General features: G+C 36.9%; 1 protein-coding gene across 1 annotated transcript in view; it reads left to right on the top strand.

Moving 5' to 3' along the window:
- Positions 1-25,501, top strand: part of SLC35F4 (solute carrier family 35 member F4) — a 283,544-nt gene that overhangs the window by 197,444 nt on the left and 60,599 nt on the right. The window contains exon 2 of the mRNA XM_072640677.1: positions 16,747-16,935. Within this exon, the coding sequence (XP_072496778.1) occupies positions 16,747-16,935 (189 nt within the window). The remainder of the gene's footprint in view (positions 1-16,746; positions 16,936-25,501) is intronic.

Here is a 25,501-nt window from a genome sequence, read left to right as displayed (position 1 = left end):
TTTGGAAGGAAAACAACATGAACTATTTGAACAAAATCAAAAGGTTGAAAAATAGAAGAATATGTACAGAGCCTACTATTTAAAGTGACCTAGAAAACAGTCAAATAGAGATCATTTAAGAATCATTGGCATCTCTAAAAACTATGGCCAAACAAGAAATATAGATGCCATGTTTTTAAAAATCAAGGTCTGTAAAGACCAGAGGAAAAAATGAAAATAGAAAGACTACACTAAACATCTATTGAAAAAAATCACCATGCTGAAAATATCCAAAGTTATATAGTTATAAAGTTATAGATAGGATTATATCAACATATGCTTGTACATAGAATTATTTGTATTAGTTGTGTGTAAGATTGATTGAGCAGGCATCTTGTAGATCATGTTCAGTACTAGAATACAATGACTTTTGTATGTCATTTAAAATTTAATAAGGTCAGCAAGGTGGTGCTGGACCTGGAGTCAAGAGGACCTGAGTTCAAATATGACCTCAGATACTTACTTACTAGCTATATGACCCTGGACAAGTCACTTAACCTTCTTTGCCTCAATTTCTTTATTTGTAAAATTATCTGGAGAAGGAAATGGCAAACAACTCCAGTATCTTTGCCAAGAAAATCCCAAATGAGATCATGAAGAGTCAGAAACAACTGAAGGTTCTTAACAATAACTAAAACTTATTAAAAGGAAGCTTATTTAGCCTTAACATAGAAAGGATACTTCACAAGGAAATAACACTTAGCTCAAGTAGATGTACTTTACTGCTCTGTCTCCATAAGGATGTCTTGTCAGCAGAGGAAGATATGGTGAATCTTGCGGCTGTGGGATTTCTGCCAAGTCTGAAGGGACATGACTCTATGTGAACAGGTCTAGTGTATGCTCTTAGATGACCAGGAAGCCATATAAATGTTAATTGAGGCCAGCAGGAAGCTGCTTCAATGGTGGAGCAGCTTAAGCCTCAGTCTCTGGGCCAATCAAGTATTGGAAACAGTTTTTTGTCTTTTAGGGAAAGAGCTAATCTAACCCACATATTAGGAGTGTTGTGAATATGGTGAAGAGAGGAGCTGATAGATCCTATTACAAATGTCATAGCCAAACTCTAGAACTTCTAAGTCAAAGAAAATATCTTGGAAGCAGAAAAATTTGATTACCAAGGATCATGCAAGACTGAGCTGTAACTGCAATAAAAGAGAGAAAATGCTGGGATATAATATTCTAAAAAGTAAAAGACAGAAGTATATAACCAAAGATAACTTACCTTGAGTAATTGAGGCATATAACCTTATAAAGGAAAATGAACCTTTAATAGATTAAGGGACTTTCATGCATACCTGATTTTAAAAAAAAAAGATTTGAACTAAGGATAGACTTTGAAATGCAAATACTGGAAGCAAGAGATACCATAAAATGTTTTGAGGAATTTAGAAAAGACTAAATGATAATTAAGGGCATATATTTTCATACAAGGAAAAGAGATATGTGACCCTTCAGAATCCAAATGTCTTCAAAGACACAGTTTATTAAATAAGACACAAAACATGGAGGAAGGCATCTTCTGATCTCCCTCTTATCTGGATCAGATAAAGGATTGAATACTATTGCCTCCTATGTTTATGTTTCAAAGTTTCTCTTCAGCTCTGGTCTTTTTCATAAGGAATGCTCTAAAGTCCTCTATTCTATTAAATTTCAATTTTCCTCCCACAAGATTATACCTAGTTTTTCAAGGTAAGTTATTCTTATCATACATGTATATGTATATGTATATGTATATGTATATATACACACACCTTTTTCTTTTGCAGTTTTGAATATTGTATTTTAACATTTTTCTTTTCATTGTAGTTAGTAGCAAAGTTTTATGAGGTCTTGATTGTGGTTGCTTAGTGCTCAGATTATTTGTCTTCTTGCATAATTTTTGTTTTGACTTGGAAGTTCTGGATTTTGGCTATGATATTTGTGATATGATCTACCAGCCTCCCCCCCTCCCTCTTATGTAGATTATGCTAGTTCTTTCCCTTAAAGGCAAGAATGCTGTCCCCAAGACTTGGGGGTTGAGTCTCAAGCTGCCTCATCCTTGAAACTGCTTCCTGTTGGCTTCAGTTCATATAGACTTAGCTTCCTAGTCACTTAAGGGCATACACTAAACCTGTTGATGTGGAGTCAAGTTCTATCAGACTTGATAGAGGCCCTATTCCTGCAACAGTCATCACACCAGTCACCATCCTGATAATAAAATGCATTTCATTATGGAGATGAGGTGGGTAATGGACAATCTACCTGAGCTAAGTGTTATATTCTTGTTAGATCCCAATCAAACTGCTAGGCTGAATTTTAAAGATCATATCTGAATTTCCATTCAGTTTATACTCCTGTAGTCTATTTCAATGGAAAGAGCAAATCCATATTTTCTGTTCATTCTGTCACTACCACACTTAGCTCAAACCTCAGGATAGTTTCAGTTCCTGACAGAATGGGAAGAAATAATACTGGGCTGCATTTCCCAGAAACTCATGCTGCCACACTCTGAACACCACTCCCTGCCTGCAGAGATCCATCTCTGAAAGCCACATTCCATTTCTACATTATTTTGCTTGTATTTGTCTAAATCTACATGTGTACATGGTGTCTCTTCTCAGCTAGACTGTAAGATCCTTGATGACAAGCTTGTTTTCGATTTTGTCTTTGTATCCTCAGTACCTAACACAGTGTCTGGTATAATTAGGCTTGATTGATAAAAGATTGAAGTAGTGGAGGTCATGTTTTAATTTGTGTTTTTAGCTCTCTAGGCTTAGCAACTCTTTAATAATAAATATTTATTGCAACACTAAATCAATGACTTGTTGAGGACTGAGAAAAGACAATTAGATGTAGCAATTACAGATCATTGATAATTTTAGAGAGGGCAATTTTATTTTATTGAGGTCATAAGTCATTTTGAAAAGAATTTAGTAGAGAGAAGAGAGGGAGTAAAGGCACTGATGTAGAGTGTAGACTTTCTCAAGGAATTTAGCTAAGACATAGAAGAGAGATGTGGGATGATGGCTAGCAGGATGGGTGAATCAAGTGAGACATTTTTAAAGATGGAGGAAGCAGCCAGTATATAGAGACTGAAGATTAATGCTGGAGAAGATAGGACAGAATGGGACCACTTGGCCTTGTAGAAAGGTTTGCATTAGGAAGGTTTAGAATAGCCTTTGCAGTGAGTAGGATAGTGGATTCATTGGGAAGGCATAAAATATCACCATGCTGTTGTCAGGGCTCTGTGGAAAATATGTAGCAAATTTGTCATGGATCCATACACCATGGTTTTATGATATTCTCCAACTTCTTTCAGTAGCATGTGAGTAGAGGCAAAGACAGTGAATGGTGAGAGTTATCCAAGGGTTGAAGCTTGAGAAGACATGTTGGCAATAAGATAAAGAGGCAAGAAACTTGAATGTAGCAGACGGTGTAGAGTTGGGTTGCTCCACCAAAGGGTTGTAATAGGAAAAGGAAAAGAGTGTAACTAGTACAAGGGGATGGACTTAGAAAGAACAGGGGGATGGAAGGATTGGATGTCATGCTGAAAAAGAAGAGAAGCTTTGACAATTATAAGACAGAAGGAAAGAATGATTAATAAAATGTGATCATATACAGGAATTTTAGAGATTGTGAACATGAAAGTGGGACTCTTGTGGGTAATAGAAAGATCAAAGGTATGATATATCTGTTTGTAGCTGAGGTAGGGTGGAGAAGTAGGACAAAAATGAGTATATTGAAGAAACAGGAAGTTAAGATGTTTGTGGGAATACATATTGATATATGTATGTTGAAATACTTTGATATGAGGGCAGGGGTTGGGTGATGGGGAAAAGAAAATGAGTGTGGCAATGAACTCATTGTGGAAAGAAAGAAAGTGTCCTGGGAGTCAATAGATAGTAACTACCAGAATCTTGATTGGATGAAAAATATAGATTAAATGAACCTTAAAGGAGAATGCGTTCCTGAGTGATGGCAGTAGAAGGAGAATCTGGAAGTGGCAATGAGAAACAAGGAATATTGTGATTCCACCACAATGGAATTGGAGGTATGTGTGAAAGTGAATTGTTGGAGGCCTCATAGTAAAGTCCCTAGGGGAATTGAACAGCTGATCTAAACCTCAGGCCTGAGTGCTGGCACAGTGGAACTGAAGGTGGGGCTGTTGTGGAGAGGAAATTTTTCTACTCACAGATTCTGGGCACAAAAGTTTCTGTTTGCTCCCAGATCATTGTGCAGGCTTGATTGTGCCACGTTGGAGGAACTGAGATCTTACAGGTCCCCAGAGCACACCCTACTCTTGACAAAGAATCCAAAAGTCAAGTAACAGATTGGGAAAATGCCCAAAAAAGGGAAAAAAGAAGACTATAGAAAGATACTTTCTTGGTGAACATCCTTTCAGATGAGGAAGAACAATGCATACCATCAGAGGAAGACCTAAAATTCAAGGCTTCTGCATCCAAAACTTCCAAAATAAATATGCAATGGTCTCAGGCCATGGAAGAGCTGAAAAGGGATTTTGAAAATCAAATAGGTGGAGAGGTGGAGGAAAAATTGGGAAGAGAAATGAGAGAGATGTAAGAAAATCATGGAAAGGGAGTCAACAGCTTGCTAAAGGAGACCCAAAAAATGCTTAGGAAAATAACAGCCTTAAAAATAAGATAACTCAATTGACAAGAGAAGTTCAAAAAGCCAATGAGAAGAAGAATGCTTTAAAAAGCAGAATCAGCCAAATGGAAAAGGAGGTTTTGAAGCTCACTGAAGAAAATAGTTCTTTAAAAATTAGAATGGAACAGATGAAAGCTAATGACTTTATGAGAAATCAAGAAATTACAAAACCAAACCAAAAGAATGAAGAAATGGAAGGTAATGTGAAATACTTCATTGGAAAAACAACTGAACTGGAAAATAGATCCAGTAGAGACAATTTAAAAATTATGGGCTTACCTGAAAGCCATGACTAAAAAAAGAGCCAAGACATCATCTTTCATGAAATTATCAAGGAAAACTGCCCTGATATTCTAGAACCAGGGGGCAAAATAAATATTGAAAGAATCCACTGATAACCTCCGGAAAGAGATCCAAAAAGAGAAACTTGTAGGAATGTTGTAGCCAAATTCCAGAATTTTCAGGTCAAGGAGAAAATATTGCAAGCAGCTGGAAAGAAACAGAGTATTTGAGAAGTACAATCAGGATAGCACAAGATCTAGCAGCTTCTACATTAAGGGATCACAGGGCATGGAATATGATATTCCAGAAGTCAAAGGAACTAGGATTAAAACCAAGAATCATCTACCCAGCAAAACTGAGTATAATACTTCAGGGGAAAAAATGGTCTTTCAATGAAGCATTTTTGATGAAAAGACCAGAGCTGAAAAGAAAACTTGACTTTCAAACACAAGAAGCAAGAGAAGTATGAAAAGGTAAATAGGAAAGAAAAATCATAAGAGACTTACTAAAGTTGAACTGTTTACATTCCTACATGGAAAGATAATATTTGTAACTCTTGAAACTTTTCTCAGTATCTGAGAGTTGGTGGGATTGTGTACACACACATATACACACACACACAAACACACACACACATATATACATATATACATATATATACATATGTATATATATATACATATATACATATATATATATATATATATATATATATATATATATATATAGAGAGAGAGAGAGAGAGAGAGAGAGAGAGAGAGAGAGAGAGAGAGAGAGAGAGCACAGGGTGAGTTGAATAGGAAGGGATCACATCTAAAAAAATAAAATTTAGGGGTGAGAGAGGAATATATTAGGAGGAGAAAGGGAAAAGTGGAATGGGGCAAATTATCTCTCATAAAAGAGGCAAGAAAAAGACTTCAATGAAGGCAAAAAGGGAGGAAGTGAGAGGGAAAAAGTGAAGCTTACTCTCATCACATTTGGCTCAAGGAAAGAATAATATGCACAGTCAATTTGGTATGAAAACCTATCTTACAATACCGGAAAGTAGGGGAGAGGGGGATAAGCAGGCTGAGGGGAATGATGGAAGGGAGGGCAAATGGGAGGGGGGAAACAATTAAAATTAAACACACTTGGGGAGGGACAAGGTCAAAAGAGAGAACAGAAGAAATGGAGGGCAGGATAAGATTGAGGAAAATATCATTAGTCTTATACAACTATTATGGAAGTCATTTGCAAAACTACACATATATAGCCTATATTGAATTGCTTGCCTTCTCAGGGGGGATGGGTGAGGAGGGAGGAAGGAATAAAAGTTGGAACTCAAAGTTTTAGGAACAAATGTTGAGTGTTGTTCCTGCATACAACTGAGAAATAAGAAATACAGGAAATCGGGTATAGAAATTTATCTTGCCCTACAGGACAAAAGAGAAGATGGGGATAAGGGAAGGGAGTAATGTTAGAAGGGAAGGCAGATTTGTGGAAGGGGTAGTCAGAATGCTCAGCATTTTGGGGTGAGGGGAGGGGAGAGATGGGAAGAAAATTTAGAACTCAAAATTTTGTGGAAATGAATGTCGAAAACTTAAAATAGGTAAATTAATTAATAATTAAAAAAAAGAACTATTTTCTTCAGTGAGCTTTTGAACCTCCTTTTCATTTGACTAATTCTGCTTTTTAAAGCATTCTTCTTCTCATTGGCTTATTAGACCTCTTTTGCCAACTGAGTTAGCCTATTTTTAAAAGTGTTATTTTCTTCAGCATTTTTTGATCTCCTTTAGCAAACTGTTGACTCGCTTTTCATGATTTTCTTGCATCTCTCTCATTTCTCTTTCCAATTTTTTCTCCATCTCTCTTACATGATTTTCAAAATCCTTTTTGAGCTCTTCCATAGCCTGAGACAATTGCATATTTATTTTGGAGGTTTTGGAAGCCTTGACTTCCTCTGATGGTATGCATTGTTCTTCCTCATCTGAAAGGATGGAAGAAAATACCTTTTCACCAAGAAAGTAACCTTCTATTGTCTTGTTTTTTCCCTTTTTTGGGCATTTCCCCAGCCAGTTACTTGACTTTTAAGTCCTTTGTTGGGAGTAAGGTATACTCTGGGAATCTGTAACATCTCAGTTCCTCCAAGGTGGTACAATCAAGGGAGAGAAGTTTACTCCTCTCCTGGCCTGTGCACTTGTCTGGGAGGAACCAAAAGCTTTTCTGCTCAGAATCTGTGAGTAGTAGAATTCCCTCTCCACACTAGCCTTCAGCTCTACCATGCCAGTGCTCCTCCTCCTCAACCCAGGCCGCACCTCAGATCAGCTGATCAATCCCCCCAGGGACTTTAGGTGGAGGGCTCTAAAAATAGATGCTGCTGCTGCAGTGGCTTCTGCTAGCAGGGTCAGACCATGTTCCCTTTTCACCCAAATGAAAAAGCTTTCTCACTGACCTTTGAAGCCTTCTTTGGCATTTGCAGGTTGAGGGATCTGAGAACCGCCACTGATACTGGGGATTCTACCCCCAAGGTCTGTTCGGGTCCTGTTCCTTCTGGTGCCAAGTGGCCAGGGCTGGGCTGGGTTCTGTGGGCTGTGCTTCACCCCACGCCCTGTGTGATAGACCTTTCCTGTTGGCTTTCCAGGCTATCTTAGGCTGGAAATCTCTTTCACTCTGTTGTTTTGTGGCTTCTGCTTCTCTGGAATTTGTTAAGAGTTATTTTTACAGATATTTTATGGGCTGCAGGGGAAGAGCTAAAGTATATACATCTTTCTACTTCACTATCTTGGCTCTGTCCCTCAAATGGGAGTACTTTCTCAAGTAATTTATTCTTTAAAGTTTATTGCCCAATAGGTTATTATGTTCCATGGTTTCTGTTCCTTCCTTATCTAACCTGGTCCATTGCTTTGCTTTTCTATTTTTCAGCCAATACTAAGATTTGATGACTACTCTTTCATATGATAGTTTGAGGGCTGTAAGCTCTATTTGCCTTCATTCCTATTTTTTTTAAATCACCATTTCCGTTGAGATTTTAGACTTTATGTTTCTTCATGGTCTTCTCCATCACTTCCTCCCCAAAGGAATCTTGTTCTCCATCCCTATAATCCCCCTGGGGGAATAGGGGAGCTTTCACTTTATCTTACCCAAACCAGGACTCCAAGTCATTTCTCTGCCATCTTCACATCATGCTATCAAAGGAGTGCCTTGCTTTCAGTTCCCCTCTATGTATTATCTTCTCCAATTAGAATGTAGATTCCTTGAGAGCAAAGATTTTCTCTTGTTTACTTGTATTTGAATGGCCTACATTTTTAACACTGTTCCTGGCACATAATAAGTGCTTCAAAATATATAACTCTTACTTCCTATATGAACACTACTTCTCAATATCTTTTTTAAAAAATTTGGTTTTCTACATTCACTTTTATACAATTTTGAATTCTAAAATTCCCCCTCCCTTTCCTCTCCATTTTGCAAGACAGCATGCACTCTGATGTAAGTAATACATGTACAATCATGTTAAACATATTTCCACATTAGTCATGCTGTGAAAGAAGAATCAGAACAAAATGAAAAAAACAAAAAAGAGAGAGAGAGCGCAACTAGTATGCTTTGATTTACATTCAGACTCCATTGCTCTTTCTCTGGATGTGGATAGCATTTTCCGTCATGAATTTTTTGGAACTCAATCTCCTTTGCTAGGTATTCATACAAGTCATGCCTGCCAAGTGTTAGTGCACTCCAGAGTTCTCTCTTGGACTCTCTCCTCTTCTCATATTCCATTTCAATTGTGATCTCATCAGCTTTGTTGGATTTCATTATCTTTATACTAATGATTCTTAGGTACACTTATCCGGGCCTAACCTCTCTCTGAATCTCCAGATTTAATTTCCAACTACCTATTGTCCATCTAGAACTAGATGTCTCATAGATTTCTTAAACTCAACATGCCCCAAACTCAACTCATTGTCATCCCCTCCTCCCCCTCTTTCTATCTTTCCTATTACTGATGGATGATACCATCATCCTCTTAGTCACCTAGACTTATAACCTAAGTATCATTCTTGAATCTCCACTCCTCTTATTTGGTCACTTTTGTTTCATTCTCTTATTTTAATTCAATATTTGTCTTTTCTTTTTAGAGATATTTTTTGCATGAAATGATTGGTGTATTTTGCTTTCTTATCTATTCTGTCATTCTCTTGTCTTCTTTGATTTCTTAATATATTTACATTTAGAATTATAATTTTTAGGTTTACGTTTTCCTTAATTTATTTCATTTATACTGATTTTTAAAAATCCTCTTCCCCTTTTAAGTTAATGCTTTGTTTCTGTAATTAGTTTTACTTACTCTACTTTGGTGCTACTCTAGTCCCATAGGCCCTCTCACCTTCATCCTTGCACTCCCTTTTGACTACCTTAGAACAAATTATTTGAATTTTATTAACATGATAAATTTATTTATTTAGTTAGCTTTTCATCCCACTCTTTTGTGCCTTTGTTCTCCTCCAGTTAAGTACAATATACCCCTTCTCTTCTTTCTTTTTAACCTCTTACTTTTAACAACTTGTCAAGCTGCTTTGGTGTTTTGTCTTCCTCAGTATTTCTCTTCCCTTTTAGCCTATTCTGAATTTTATTTTCAGTTTCTTACTTAATGTCTGGGGATTCATAGTATTGTCTTTCATCTCTTCACTTCTTTGTGCTTTGAATTATCTTTGAAGTTTTACCCATTATTCCTTCTGTTTTTAGTATTTTCTCTGTTGCTTTATCTGCTTGTAAGCTAGGTTTATATTCTGGGTTTCCTTTCTCATGCTCCCTATCACTCACACTTTGACTTCTCCACCTAGCCAGTGTTGGTCTGCTGGGTGACCTCAACTGACTCAAGTTGGGGTTAATAGGGATCATTAGGGCTGAATCCTTGACATGAATAACATCCAGGGAGAAAGTACTGATCCCACCTGGTTTTCCAGGACTTTTTTGTTTAGGCCTGTTATACTATTTTTTTCTAGCCCATGATTCTGAGATCCATGAATGGAACACTTTTGATCCTTTCAAATCCCTCCATTTCCTTTCCTCCTTTCCTTCATGGGTCTGGACAAAACCACTGCCATTTCCTTTAGGATAAGTGTGGGGTTTAAACAGAGGCACTGCTAAAGGGCATGCCTATACCTGAACTGCCATTCACAAGCCTGGGAGTTTGCCTGTGCTTGCTGTGGTGGGCAGATGAGAACTGGGCATGAGAACACTGGGAGCTCCAATGATTAAAATCTTCTTGAGTTAACTTGTGAAGATTTTACCTTGTATAGAGGGGCTCTACTTATTATCTAATGGAATCAGTGGCAGCTATACTATATCCAATGTATAATTCCTTTCTTTTGAGGTTTTTGGGTTAAAAGAGATTTATGGAAAGTGACTATATTCCCAACTACTAGTCACATAATCTGATTTAGCTTATTATCTTATGTTTTCTGGGAACTCCAACACTTCATAGCAGAACTCCAGAGGAGAAGCTGGAAATTATGATGGACTCAATCATCATTCTGTTGCATTTTCCTCACTGAGATCTGAACTGAATCCAAAACTAGGCAGCAGGAAGCTGGCTTGACCTATCTGCTAGCCATCACAGAGTAAACCAGTTTGTAAGGGCAAATGAAAAGGGATGCAGGTGTTTATCCCTAGCCATAGAAGAACACTGTAGTATGGGCAGATTTTGTGTCTCCCTTACAAGTGTCTAATTATCTAATAAGTGTTTTTGCGTAGAAGGTGGATTCTAGTATATTAAGCATCAGGAATACGCATTTAATTCCTCAATCCATCCTTTGGCTGGAGTCTTTCACATGGCACAAGTATTGCATACCAGATGGCCAAGTCAGGCCTTTTCCTAAGGAAGAATCAGCTCATATTAATAAAATTAAAATCTTAACATTAAATTTTCTTTGTTCCTGTGCAGGTGACCATGATTATACCTTGGATTGTGAGTTGATGGCAACATCTCAGAACTGCATTGTCAGGTGCTATAAATAAAGCTTCTGTCACCCCACCCCGACACATCTCACCTCTTTCTTCTCAAATATTTGTCATGAGACACTCCCCCCACTACTTTTTATCATCTCTGTGAGGTTGCCACCATGAAATGAAATAGAGTTAGAACAGGCTTTAGACTTTATTTGTTATAGATCCCCAACTTTGCATTTGAGGAAGTGAAGACCACAGAGAAGTGACTTGTCACAAAGAAATAGTATTGATTTCAAGGTTCATTAATCCCCAGATGGGTATTTTTTTCTATTCAGTAAGAGCTTCATATCATGTCCTTAAGGTTTTCTTGGTGAAAGGACCAGACATTTATTGATTACCTACTATGTATCAGGCACTGTGTTGGGCACTTAACAAATATTATGTCAGTTGATCCTCACAACACCTGTGAAGTAGGTACTTTCATTATCCCCATTTAATATATGTTATCTTATTTGATTCTTATAATAATTCTGTGCTCTTATTATCCCCATTTTGCAAAAGAGGAAACAGGCTGAGAGAGTTTGACTTGAAGAGCTAAGTATCTGAGGCAGAATTGGAACTCAGTCCTCCTGACTCTCAAATTCAACTCTTTATCCACTGTGCCATGTATCTGTCACTTAGTAATAAAGTAATATTTGGCAAGTTATTTAATGTCTTTAAACCCCAGTTTCCTCATAGTTAAAATAAGAATAATTATACTTGTCTTGTCACTTAAATTATTTTTTTCAGAATTTAAAAAAATGCATTCTCCTTATCCATGAATCCAGTCTTTAAAATTCTGCTTATATAAACAAGACTGTTAGTAAACTGTTGGTTTGGCCAGGCAGTAATCATTAAAATGCTGTGATGTTCTTCTGAGTCAGTCTGGAACCTAAGTGCTTTTAAATGTGTGTGCGTGTGTGTATGTGTAATTTCATTGTATTAAGTTGGATGGATGAGTTAAATATACTGTAATATAAATATACAAAGCAAGTATTGTTGAAAAAGTGGATTCTTTTCTACATGGAAATTGACTTTTGTTGAAGTCTAGGATAAGGTTTACAAAGAATTATTATTTAAAATGGATCTCTGTATTTTCAGAGAGTGAATTTCTAATTGTGCCTCTCTTTACTGTGATGATAATGATAAAGATGACAGTGATGAAGATGAAGTTAATGATGATGATGATGATGTAGATGGTGATTCTAACTCTGATTTAAGCATAATAAAGTAAGGATAAAAGCAGGCTTGTGTCGCATACAAAAGATAGGGTTCATTCTCCTCCCAATATTAGTTTAAAAAATGTAAGCCAAGTTGTCTCAAGCTTCACATTTTCATTCAGCATAGCTTGCTGCTTTGTTTCTTACTTGACACAATGATGGTGAAGTGGAGGTCCAAGCCTGATATCACCAGGTCACTGATTTCCTGATAGCTGCAATTTTTCTCTGTCTTATGTTGCTGTGGGGATGACTGATTAATTACAATCTGAAATCTTGGCTTCATATCTAGATATATTTTTAAAAACTTCAGAGTAGCATGATTGCCAGCATTTGTTTTTAGATAACTGTCAAAATGATGAGAAAAGTATTTATGGAGGCATTGTTTATATATTTACTGTACACCACTCTGAAGACATAATAGAAGAGGGAATAATTTTTTTTAAATTATTACCTCATCTAGAAAACAGATTAACTCAAAAGCTTCCAGCCTTTAGGATGTATTCCAGGTTCCTCTCCTTTTGTGAGAGAGGTGATGGCAGGAAGCCAGACTTATTATGGAGCTTCTACAAATGCAGACTTTTATCCAAACACTACCCACACACTTCAAAATGCAACCTATACCCTCTAATAATAAGCCTTCCGTGTTAGTTTTAGAATGTTTCCCCTACTCTGGTGCTTCTGAATAACAAGCAATAATGGTAGATCAGGATATTTGTCCTTAGATTAATTTTTGGGAACCACACAAAATCTTCTAGGACAGAGAACACTTCAAAACAATTTTTTAAATGAACTCCTAGGTCTGGTATCAAAGCAAAATTAGAAAGTCATGCAAGCTCTGGCCAAATGCTTTAATGATTATTCATTCGACAAGTATTTATTGAATATACACTGTTAAAAGAGCACTGGGCTAAGGTATTGTGGAGGGTTTTAAAGGAAATAAGATAGTCACTAACTTTGAAGGGTTTGTAATGTTTTTGAGGGAGAAAAATGTGTCCATCAAGAATTACATATGAATTCAATGAAATTTAATTAAACTATGGATTTATTGTCTGCCAATACTATGTTATGTATTTGGTGAGATACCTGGGTCTAAAGGTAACATGAGTATGTTGTCATCTGGAGGGTCATCCCTTGAAACATGAGTATATATCCCCTGCCTTGTTTCAATCCTTTAAGCATGTAAAGAAATCCCACATCTGGCTTCATATTCCCATGTAGAAACTTGGGAGCAATTGGTTCCTAGCCAGGATAACTCAGGAGTTACTGTGATATAATAATGAAATGTCTTCTAATTGACCATATAGCCAGAAACCCCAATGACTCAGGGGTTGCTATAAAATTGTTATTCTGCCCATCTCTCTGTTTCTATTTTATCTTCGTGGATATGAGAAGGCAGAACCACACTTTGCTGCCTCAAAGAGCCAGGTAGGGGGAAAAATATCTTTCCTATAACCTATCTGGCTATAGCAGCTATGAAGACATGGCTACATCTTTCCCTGAAGGTTGTTTCCCCACTGATATTAGGCAAGCAAATGTTTGAATATAGATATGTCCATAAAGCAACTTTATGAGTTCAGATAATCTACAGATTGTACCAGAGGTCCCACAAGTAACTAGAGAGAGTAGCAGTAGCCACAGGAATTGGGAGGTGACTGAATAGCAACCCTGAGATGGATGTGTACAGGCAACAATTTTGTGGGCATTTCAAGGTCTGGAAAGTTTGCAGAGTAATAGCTGTAATCTTCCCTTCTCTAGCATCTGAGTAAAAATGGAAGAGAAACAGTGCCAGTGGCAGCTGAGTAGTCTGGTCCCTCAGAGAAGTGACCTGTCTCAGCAGTAGATCAGCACATCTAGCAGAGTTGCCATACTCTGCGAAGAACCACTCTAGTATAAAGTAACCCATGCAGCACTGATGCAACACTCTCCAGCAAACTTCCTGAAGACTCTACAAGGAGGATAAAGGACTTTCAAGGCCGTCAGTGGCCCCCATGTATTTGCCACAGATGTTCTTTGTCCATGTGTTGTACTTTCATTGTACTCTTACTTTAAAACCCATTACTCTGGGTTACCTTTTAAGAGTGAGGAGAGAGTGTTCACTTGTTTTATTTTTCCCTTGAGAATTTTTTTTGGTAACTACTGTTCATGATATACTTTATCAGTAAATCCCTTTTCTAAAACCTAATAGAATCAAGTGCTTTATTTTTAGGGAAGTAAGATAGTTGGGGCTTTTGAGTGACATTATTAAAACCTCTATGAACCCTGGAGAAAATAAGAGTTAGTTGCCCTCTGAAGACTCCAAACCATGAGTACAAGTTCAAGTTGGGGAGTGAGCCTCAGAAGGGGTCCTAAATTTCTTTCCTCATGAAGAAGTCAAGTCAGGGGGGGGGGGTGACATATGTACAAGATATCTATAATATGAAATAATAGATGCTCACTGAAGCATTTGCCTATTTTATGGAGTACAGCCTATTCATAATCAAATAGAGAGCTTTTCTTATGAAAGTGAGATTTTTTAAATAAAAAAAACCATCCAAATGGGTGTCCTCAAGATTTGGTTAGTCCAGCAGAACAGGTGCATTAAGAGCCCAGCCTGTGTTCCTGAGATGTGGCAGAATTTCCAAAGGCTTACAGGATATCTTTTTGATACAGAGTTTCTGCCTGGCAAATGCAGAGGTAGAAAGGAATGAAATCTATTTTTAGTAATTACATAATTTTAATCCTTTATTGAAATGATATTTCATTGTGTTTTGTGGTCCACAAGGATTTCATTGCATTCTAATTTCAAGTCTATGTAGCAGGACTAACCTGAGCTTGATCTGGCTCAGAACACTGAGCAAAAGCTGAGTCAGTAATGAACGTGATATGTTTAAGGTACAGTGAGTGATTGCTTTGGCTGGAGTGGAAGGTTTGTATTAGAGAAGAGTGGAAGATAAATTTGTGTAGAAAAGGTAGAAAAGGTATATCATGGATGGTCTTTGAAACAAGGTTGAGTTTGGACATCATCCTATACTTATCCTAACATTTTAGGCTATAAAAACTCATTTTAAAATTAAAAAAAAACATTCTTTCAAAATGCATGTGCATCATGGTGTACAAAGAAATTCAAGCCCACATCACCATAAGACCCTCATCACCTTTTGCCTGGACAATTGTAAGTCTCCTAATTGGTATCCTTCCCTCAAGCCCCACCCTACTCCAATCTATTTGCTACACAGTTGCTAAAGAGATTTTTTAAAAATCAAAGATTTGACTATATTATTCTTCTACTAAATAAACTTCAATGGTTCCCTATTAACTTTAGGATCAAATATAAAGACATAGTTGACTCTTAAAACCATTTAAACCTGGCCCCAATCTATCATTCTAGCCTTATTATGCTTAATTACTTCTCTTGCATTCTTTAGTCCAGACAATTTGGTTTCCTTGTTGTTCCTCTTGACATTCTATTTCCCATTTCCTTGACTTTTAATTAGCTCTCCACTTTGAAATGAACTCCGTTCTTATCTCTACCTCTTACAATCCCCTCTTTCATTCAAAACTCTGCTCAGTTGTCACCTTTTGTATGAAGCCTGTCCTATAGGCTTCCTACAGCTGCTATTCCCCGACCCAATTACCTTATATGTATTTTCTATACATATACATACATATATTATATCCTATTTTCCATAATTGAATGTAAGCACTTACTGGACAGGAGATTGTCTTTCTATCTCCAGTGCCTAGCATACTAATTGATAGTGACTGATTCAAGGACTCTTTGTAGTAACTCTATTGCCAGTTGGGGTTTACTGTTCACACATGTTAGAAATCACTACATGGAGATAATTTGGAGTTATTGACTGTTTCTGAAGTTTTAGGAAGATTATTCTGGCAAGGATGTGCAAGAAGGCTTGGCAGGAAAGAAATTGGAAGCAATTAGACTAGATAGAATACAACAACTAGCTTTGAAAATAAAAGGATAAGCATGAGGTATAATTTGCATCTTCACCATAAATGTAATTCATCTTTTTGTTAGGACCAAGATAAACCTTCTGATTTGTAAATTTCCTCTGAGGAAACCTAAATCATTACATCAACAATAAATGTAGTAAATAATGGAGGTACCAACACAGATATAATGTATGTTATATATGTATACTAGACAGCTGGTGGACTTTTTTGGGAGGAGAAGGGGACCAATGAGCTCATTGGTGTAATGACCTAATTTTGGTCTATGATCTCATCTGTGTAGGAAATCCCCAATGAAGAAACTCTCTCTACCAATTCATACTTGTAACTGTTCTGCAACTTACATGATTAGAGCATGAAAGATTAAATGATTTGCCCAGGGTCACACCAAGTATGTGACCAAAATCTTTCTTTCTCTAAGACAAGCTATTTTCACACTACCTGTACTCTTGCTTAGGTATATCCTACCTTGTACAAATTAATACTATCTCCTTAGGAGTCTATTATAAAACTGTGGTTATTTCAGCTATTCCACTTCTTTTGAATGATATCACTATGCTTATCACTGTTGCATTGTTTAAAAAAAATCTGCTACAACTTTTTCCTCCAGGCAATTCTCAAACTGATAAAAACTCTTTCCTTTCAGGTTCCTCTAGGTCATCTGTCATTCGATGCAAACCAGGAGCCAACTGCCCCAATTCACACAGTAGCATTGTTAGGCAGCTGTCCCCTTTGTCTGGTGCTGAAGATTCTGCAGCCCCCATTCTTGAACTCCAGAATCGAGGTTCCTCTGGAGTTTGTGGACACAGCAGAGGTGAAAGACAAAACAGATCAGGTAGGCATGTCAACTGCTCTTAAGACGTCAATATCTCTTTGTGATAAATGTTCTTATTTATCCATCTGTGAAAGATGTCACCCTGGATGCAGAATGTGGAGGAGTTAACAAGGACTCCTTTGAATAATCAAACAACACAGGAATATTTGGGAGACAGCAGTCAGAGAATAAAAGAAAAGTCTATGCATATGATCTAGTAGGAACATTGTCTAATAGCTGATAAAGTAGGCACTGAAACAGAAACCTTAAAGATGATTAAAATACAGACACTTAATAGGTCTTAACAAATGATCCTTTTCCCCATCTTCAGACTGCTGGAGAAAACTCAGCTCCTTTGCTATTCTGAGCAATGAGAATTCTGAACCTTTTGGGTCTTAGAAGGGCAATTTTGTTAAGTAAATGATAATAAAAGACATGAAGGGATCAATCAGAAACTTCTGTTCACCTTTATCTGGACCCTATTAACAACAATGTAGATGCATAGAGTGATCAGGTTCACTAGGTTGTTAGTGGTGGAGGACACCGGCAAGTGTAGTGGATTCCAGAGTAATGAAGATAAGAAATGGGCTGGAAGTGGTGTTTGCACATAGGTTATATTGCACTGTGCTGGGCTTACAGAACATTAGTGTTGATTTCCCACCTGGAGTCTGAGTTCAAATCCTGCTTCATATAACTCAGGGACTATGGATAAGTCATATTTAACTTCACAAAGCTTCAGTTTCCTCCTTTACAAAATGTAGATAATAAAACTCATCCTTTCTATGTTACAGGGTTATTGTTAGAAAAACAATGTGCATATACCTTTAAATGATATATTAATGTGAGTATCCATAATTATTCCTTGGTTCTAGTTCTTATTCTCATTTTGTAGATCTCATCTTTTAGTCAATTAACATTTATTAAGCATCTACTATGTGCTGGGCACGGTGCTAAGTGCTGAGAATGCAAAGAAAAGTAACCGACAGTTTCTGCTCTTGAAGAACTCACAATTTAATGGGGGAGGCAGTATGCAAATAACCCACGTGCAAAAAAGCTATGTTTAGACACATGAGGCATTGAATTTAGAGACAGAAAGACCTGTGTTCAAATCCTGCTTAATTAGGTTTATGATCCTGGGTAAGTAATTTGACTTCTCTGTGCCTCAGTTTCATTATCTGTAAAATAAGTATATTGGACTCAATAACCTCTAAAGTCAATTCTAACTCTTAATCTATAATCCTTTGATTCTAGGTTCATTCTAGGTTCTTCTGTCTAATTACTCAATCCATCAGATCGTTCCTGTCTTCCCTTTGCTCACCATTTTCTCTGAAATGGTCAGCCACTTCAACTATATCCTCACTAGAATCTCCATGACCTTAACCTTCTGCTACACGTGGAGGGGATGAATTTCCCAATATGATTTTTGTGCTCCCATCCCTCCCAAGCTCTTCTATTGAAAGTTACATTTCTACTTCAAATCTCTCTCTCTCTCTCTCTGTCTTGTGCGCACGCGCACGCGCCAATCCTTTATTTTTATAGAAATTTCCTACAGTAGCTATTCCATATATTTTCCAATTTAAGGTCAAATTCCATTTCTTTTTGCTTGCTCAAGCAGATTAACCTAAACATATTTTACTGCGATCAAGGCCATCTGATGTGAGCTCTTTCAACTTTCTTTTCACTTCAAAATTCTCTTTATCTCCACTTATCTTCTCCTTTCCTATTAAGTATTCTGGTTAATAGAAATCTACTATGAATAAGTGAATGAATATAAAAGCATTTATTAAGTGCATTCTATGTACAAAGTATTTTGCTAAGTGCTAGAGATACAAATGGGAAGGCAGAAAACATGCCTGTTTTCATGGATCTCGCATTCTAATAGGGAGAAGCATATATATACATATATATGAGGTTGTAGCTACAAGTCATATGAAAAGGCTATTAAAGTCCTTAGGGTGCAGTGGCAAAGCTGATGGTGATGCATCTTTTTTTAAAGCTGTTTACACTGATAAAACTATATCTGTTTTTTATGTTGAACCATTTGACAGTGCCAAGAATTTTGGTAGCAGGAACTTTCTTTTCCTTTCTTTCCTTCCTCAGATCACAATTTTGGTGATGCTGAGTAACACTGATATTCCCAGCATGGACCCCCGTAGTCATCATCAAGAGGATAAATCTCTGTGAAGAAGGGTCCCACTATTCTTTCCACCAACCACATCAACTGATGATTAGCTGTCACCAATAATCAGGCAATCCCACAGAACCCCAGGGACAACAGCATCACAGAATCATGGTCCTATTTCTAGTCCAGATCCTGAAACCTGCATCTAAGGAAATAACTATTGTGGAGATGTGATCTGACCTGCTTGAAGGTGTTTCAGTCATTGCTTCCTCAAAGTTACTCAAGAAAGAAAATGGAAGGATCTCAGATACTGAGATCTTAAATGAATACCTACTCTGATGCCTTTGCATGGAGCTAGCATCTGGATTCTGAAAAGTTATGCCAGAAAAGGGCAAACTCAAATAAATCCTGCAATAGATTGAATTAAAAAAAAAATCTAAGTTCAGAGATTCAACAGCAGATTGGCACAAGATGACGAATTTTTCTTTTATGGCAATTTCAGAAGACCATCTAACACTGATGGCCTCCATCTACTTCCTCATCACCTGCTCCTCAATTCTCTGTAATCTGGCTTCTGACTCTACTATTCTATAGAATCTACTCTCAACAATTACCAATAGCTACATAATCACAAAATTCTGCTGCCGTTTCTCAGTCTTCATTTTGTTTGACTCTTCAGCAACATTTAATATAGTTGACCATCTGTTCTTCCTTGAAACACTCTGCTCACTTTCCTTCTATGATAGTATGTTTTTATTATTATCTTCCTTCCTCTTTGACTGCTCCATTTTTGCTTTATTCCCTTTGGGAGATAGATGTTATGAGGATCTCCATTTTATAGATGAGGAAACTTAGGTGAACTTAAATAATTTGCCCAGTATCATACATCTAATGTCTGAGAAAGGATTTTTAGGTCTTCCTTACTCAAAGTCCACCACTTGCCAATATGCCACCTAGCTTCCTCTGCCCATCCTTCTGCTCTCTATAGCTCTACAACAAGGATGGAATCACTGCTATCCACCTTGATTCATCTGCACAGTTGCATGAATGAAGCTCAGTTATTGATTTTTAATCCCCAAGTCACTTTTGGTCAATCTAGAATTCTCCTCATGGCTGGTAAGACTTTTTATAATCCACTCACATTTCTGGATAATCAATTAAATACTTTTTTCCTTCCTTCCAAGGTGGAAAGGGGAAAGTACTCATAAGATATAATGTTACAATTATACCTATAATTCAACAAAAGTAATAATTCAACATCAAAGATCACAAACAATAACACCCTTTCTTATACTCCTATTAGTATTCTCTTGGTACCTCTCTTTTTCCATTCTTAATTGTATTGTATTTATTAGTATAAATGCTTATCTTTCCTACTAAATGTTGAGGCATTTGAGAACAGAGACCATGTCACTGTAGACATGGGTCTCAGTTCTATCATCTGTAAAATGAAGGAAGTGATTCAAATGACCTTTAAGGTCTATGAAAGTTCTTTGTATGACTTAGATAAATGTTTTAGTGGGTTGTGACCTGGAGGACATTGAGCAACCTTTCCTTATAGTCCTCTTGATTTGAGAAAAAATGGTTAAGTGGCCAAAAGTGAATAGCATCCATGTCTTATGCCATGCACCACAATAAACTCTAACTGGATCAATGATCTAAATGTTTTTAAATGACTTTTTAGCTGGAAGAAAAGCAATAGCATTTATCACTATTTGACTTTGGTGAGTATCAGATAACACTGCAAAATGAAATAGATTATATATGAACTCTTTAAACAATAAATTACAGTAAAATAGGAAATGGACAACAGAAATGTTCATTGCTGGCTATAATAATTATATGGAGTAGCTTAATGAACATAAATCTATTTACATAGCAAAAGGATCAAACAAGCTCAGAAAGTAGTTTCATCAGCAAACATCTGACTTAGTTGAAAAGTAGAAAGTGGAAATAGCTAAAGCCAATACCAGGTTAGGCTACCTAATCATTTGCAAAAATCTTATAAAGAAGAATGTTGTAGGATGATGATCAACATCATCTCAGAAACAGGACAAAATTTAGCAAAATATCCAAACAAGCAGCTACCTCCATGGATATTTAGGGATGCAAAGTGGAAGGAGGGCAACAAACAAAAATGGGAAAATATTTGTAAAAATCATAAGGAATTTTTCTCCATCAAAGATGGTAGAGTCATAATACTTTGACTCTAACACCATAGTCTCAGTTGTGCTTATAAAGCTAGTAATAATGACAATAAAAAGAAAAAAAGACAGGAAAAGCTTGGACAAAATGTGATGGTGTTGAGGATCAGTATCTAATATTTGAAGCAAGGGAAGATACTTAAGATGTGGTGAAAATCTTGGGCCTATTGAATAGTGACAAAAATGATTAATCTATCAACCTATATAACTTCTGTCCCATCTATACACAATCTTTATGAGTAATCTGCACATGAATCAAGACATACTTAACAAGTGTATTCCTAAAAAAGTTATAGTTGTTCACAAATTATATTTAATCATGCACCACATCTTTACCACCTTATAATTGACTAAAAGATGCAGAGAATATATGATCTCATTGTGTTTATTATTTTTTGATTATGAAAAAGAAACATTTGCTTTGGTTGGAACAAAAGACTGCCTTTAGGGCTTTTCCCCCAACAAGATGCCTGATATTCATGTGTCAAAATCATTTAAGATTACTTGAAAGATATAATACTGGAAATAAACCTGTCCAAGGATTTTCTAATTATAAACAACAGGTGAGGTGTAAAATGAGGAGATATATGCTCACCAAAGGTATTCATGTAGCACAGACTGAAAATTGAAGAGGAATTCTCTGTGGATGATGAAGCCTTAAGATGCATTTTTTCCTGGGTGATATTTTCTAGATGGCATCAGGTTCCAGAACACTGTAAAGCCTCCTACAAAAGAGTTCTAACCAAAACATAATTTGGCCTGATCACTCACACAGGAAAGATCAACTGCGTATAAAAAGTTTATTTTGCAGCCGAAATCATGTATTTGGATGAACAACCTATGGGGTTTGTCCATCAGTATTTATCTCAGGTACTGACAGTACATATGGACAATGAGTTGGGTCTGGAATCCAAAAGGAAAAGGCAAGAGAGCTAAATTGCTTTCAGGAAACTGTAAAGTTTCATTCTTCACCCCAAACATCCCATAAAGGGAAAATCTTATTTTACCAATGCTAAAATTTTTACCGGAAGTGAGATAAGGAATACAAAAACTTTTGAAAAATTTAAAATGACCATCACACAGAAAACATAGGAAATCTGCATGATAGGCATGAACAGGTATGTGTACGATAGGTATGAACATATAGCCAACAAGGTATTCTGAGAAAGAATAGAAGTGAAAGGTGTCCTTAAGGAAATGTATGATAGGAAGAAAGGACAGTGAAGGAGGGAATTTGGACAGACAGAATATTTCACTGCTATCTTTGTTATGTAAAAGTAAAGTAACGAAGGCCTCTAGTTAGTGGGTATGTCCCTTGTGGCAAACTTACAAAATATTATTCTGGAACCAGCCTAACTTAGGCTAGCCCAATAATTCAGGTGGGAGTGTTAAATTGCAATGAAGAACATGGAGACCATAAAACGCAATATAAAACAACTTTACTCTTTACAAGAAATTAAAATAATATAACTCTCAAATTAAAAATGGTACCAAACAATAGTCACTTCTAATCCTACAGTCACCAGGGCAACCAGCCACAGAAAATTAGGAAAGCATTCCCAGTAGGCAGGTGGAACACTAATAAAACTTCTGGCCCCAATTCCCCTTAGACTGGGTTTATTTTTACTGATTGAAGTGACAAAGATACCAAACAGACTCCCTGTGCCCTTAAAGGACCAGCATCCAGTAGTATAGGGCACTGGATGAGGGAAAGGATAGATAAGGAGTAAAGGTGCAAAGGAATGGAGATGGAGGAAGCACCCAGTCTACCAAAGCAGTAATGGGAACATTAATATGCTCCTGTCCATCATAGTGCTAGGTGGCTCTCTTGTATAGAAATGGTCAGTTTTCCATCTGCCCCATAGTAACAAGGGAGGCTAGCTCCTAACCATGATGACTGGTGACAAACTGAACTTTTTCTATTCTTTACTTCTTAGTCTGGGTATGGCTAGTGATTTCTCTAAGTGTGTTCCTTTATTCTACTTTAAATCGTATGTTACAGAACTAGTTACTCTTCATAAACTGGTTTTGACAGATATGTATATTTCTTTATGTCTGTTGCTACTGCTGCCTCACTCTCTTTGCTACTTTAAGGGAAATCATAGTAAGTGGGATGGGGAATACTTAAGAATGAAATTCTGAACACACACACACACACACACACACACACACACACACACACACCAGTCCAGTGATGAGAGTCTCATGTCTGACTGGGGAACTCAACAATCAACTTAGATTTTATTTGTCTGTCTATCTCTCATGTATCTATCTGTTTATTTGTTTTGTTAATTTATGTTTCAAACTAAATCTTCCTATCTTGCTTACACTGAAAGGGCAGGGTCTACACATGGGTGTGATCTCACTTCCAAGTGACATGGGAGCTTTGACCTTCTTAATTTCCAATCTGGGTTTTCCTCGCCTTAGTCATCCTGGTGGCTCCCTGCTCCTGGAGACTCACTATATTAACTATGATCTAAGTTTGTACATCCAGTTGACATAACCAACTGGAGCTCAGAACTCAAGAAATCTATGAGCCCCAGTCTCCTTGAAACAGGAATAACAGATATAAGCCACTATATTCCTCCTACTTAGATTTTAAAGAGAAATTAGAGAAGACAGAAGCAAGACAAGTTAACAGAATATGAATATGAGTAAGGCACCATCTTGCAAAAATAGAGTCAAGAGCCCTGAAGTTCAGAATGTGCTAAGGCTGACAAGGGACACTTAAATGACCTGAGATGACCCTTAAAGTTCTATTGGGGAAGAAAAAAGAGAATTGAAGAATGGATAAGACTTTTACTTTAGGGCAAATAGGAAGGTGATAAATGACAACATGAGAAAGTGAGCCATTTAATTTATATTTTGTTTCTGTTTTCTCTGCAAAGAAATATGATCTTTATGCTGGAAATGACAGAATGAAAATGACTAACACAGAGTTGATAACTAAGAAAAGTAAAGAGAAAGAGGGAATTTATTTGCTTTTGATAAATCCAAGATAACCCAGATTAACTACATCCTTGGGTCCTGAAAGAACTGGCTAACATGATTGGTGAGCTGTCACTGTTATTTGAAAGACCATAAAAATGGGTGAAGTACTGCAAGAATGGAGAAGAACAAATGTTGTTCCATTTTTTTAAACAAATGTCAGAGTCTGCAAACTATGAGCCAGCTATCTTGCCTTCAATTCTTGTGAACATTCCTGAACAGATCAGTAAAGAATTGATTGCTTAATATCTAGAAAGGGACTTACTGATTACAAAGAACAAACATGGCTTTAGCAAGAATAAATCACACCAGTCTAGATATAATTTATCTAGATTTTAAGAAAACTTTTGATAAAAAACTCATACTATTCTTGTGGAACTTGCAAAAGTGCCAATCTAGGCTTGATAACAACAGAAAATATTCCTTAAAATTAGAGGCTTCCTCAGTTGGTGAGCTGACGGGGAAGACTCTCACTGAATTCCTCTTATTTCCCTTTACCCCTATTTCTCCTGTTATAATTTGTGATCCTGGAGTATGATGGAGGCCTGAATGTACCCCTTTTCTGTTACTTCTCTGCAGGAGTTAGGTGTGTGGGTGGTTTGAGCATTTCCCCTCATCATTCCCCCAAAATCTAGTAGTTCAAGGATGAAGTTTAAAGAGGATTGGGGACAATTAGCTCTATAAAGAACTACTTAATTACTGTTATTTTTCTACATTCAATAAACTATATGATTACAGTACAGTTTTAACTCCATGTATGAATTGGGAAGGGCAGTGACAGAGAGAGAAGAGCATAGGAAGAAAGATTGGGGGTTTGTGAACTATGTCTATAGATCATACATGTGATATTTTAACATTTTGAAGAATATTGCATGTTATCCCTTACAGTAATTCCACCTCTGGTCAATACCATTCCTTGAAGTCATAGGTTCAGCATCGGGGCATGAAGTGAGCTTCAGTCTGAAAGTCCTCTGGTGGCCATTTGGGATTTCCCGATTTTTTAGAAAGGCTATCCCAAACATGCTCAGGAGGAAGGGTTAAGGAGACCACTGGTCCGGTGGCAGGAGTAAAGCATGACCTGGTAGCCAATTAAGATATTGTATTTCTTTACTGGATAATTAGTACAGAAAGATGTTGTCTTCCTATAGGCTTAAGGAAAATAAGACTTGAGTGATATAAATCAAGGGCCCCTAGAATTGGACATAAGAATTAAAGGTTTTACAAATGTAAAACATACAAGAAAACATGGAAAGACTACATAAAGGCTATGAAG

Source organism: Notamacropus eugenii, chromosome 1 (genome assembly GCF_028372415.1).
Source record: "Notamacropus eugenii isolate mMacEug1 chromosome 1, mMacEug1.pri_v2, whole genome shotgun sequence".
Classification (NCBI taxonomy): domain Eukaryota; kingdom Metazoa; phylum Chordata; class Mammalia; order Diprotodontia; family Macropodidae; genus Notamacropus; species Notamacropus eugenii.
This window is presented reverse-complemented; position numbering and strand designations above follow the sequence as displayed.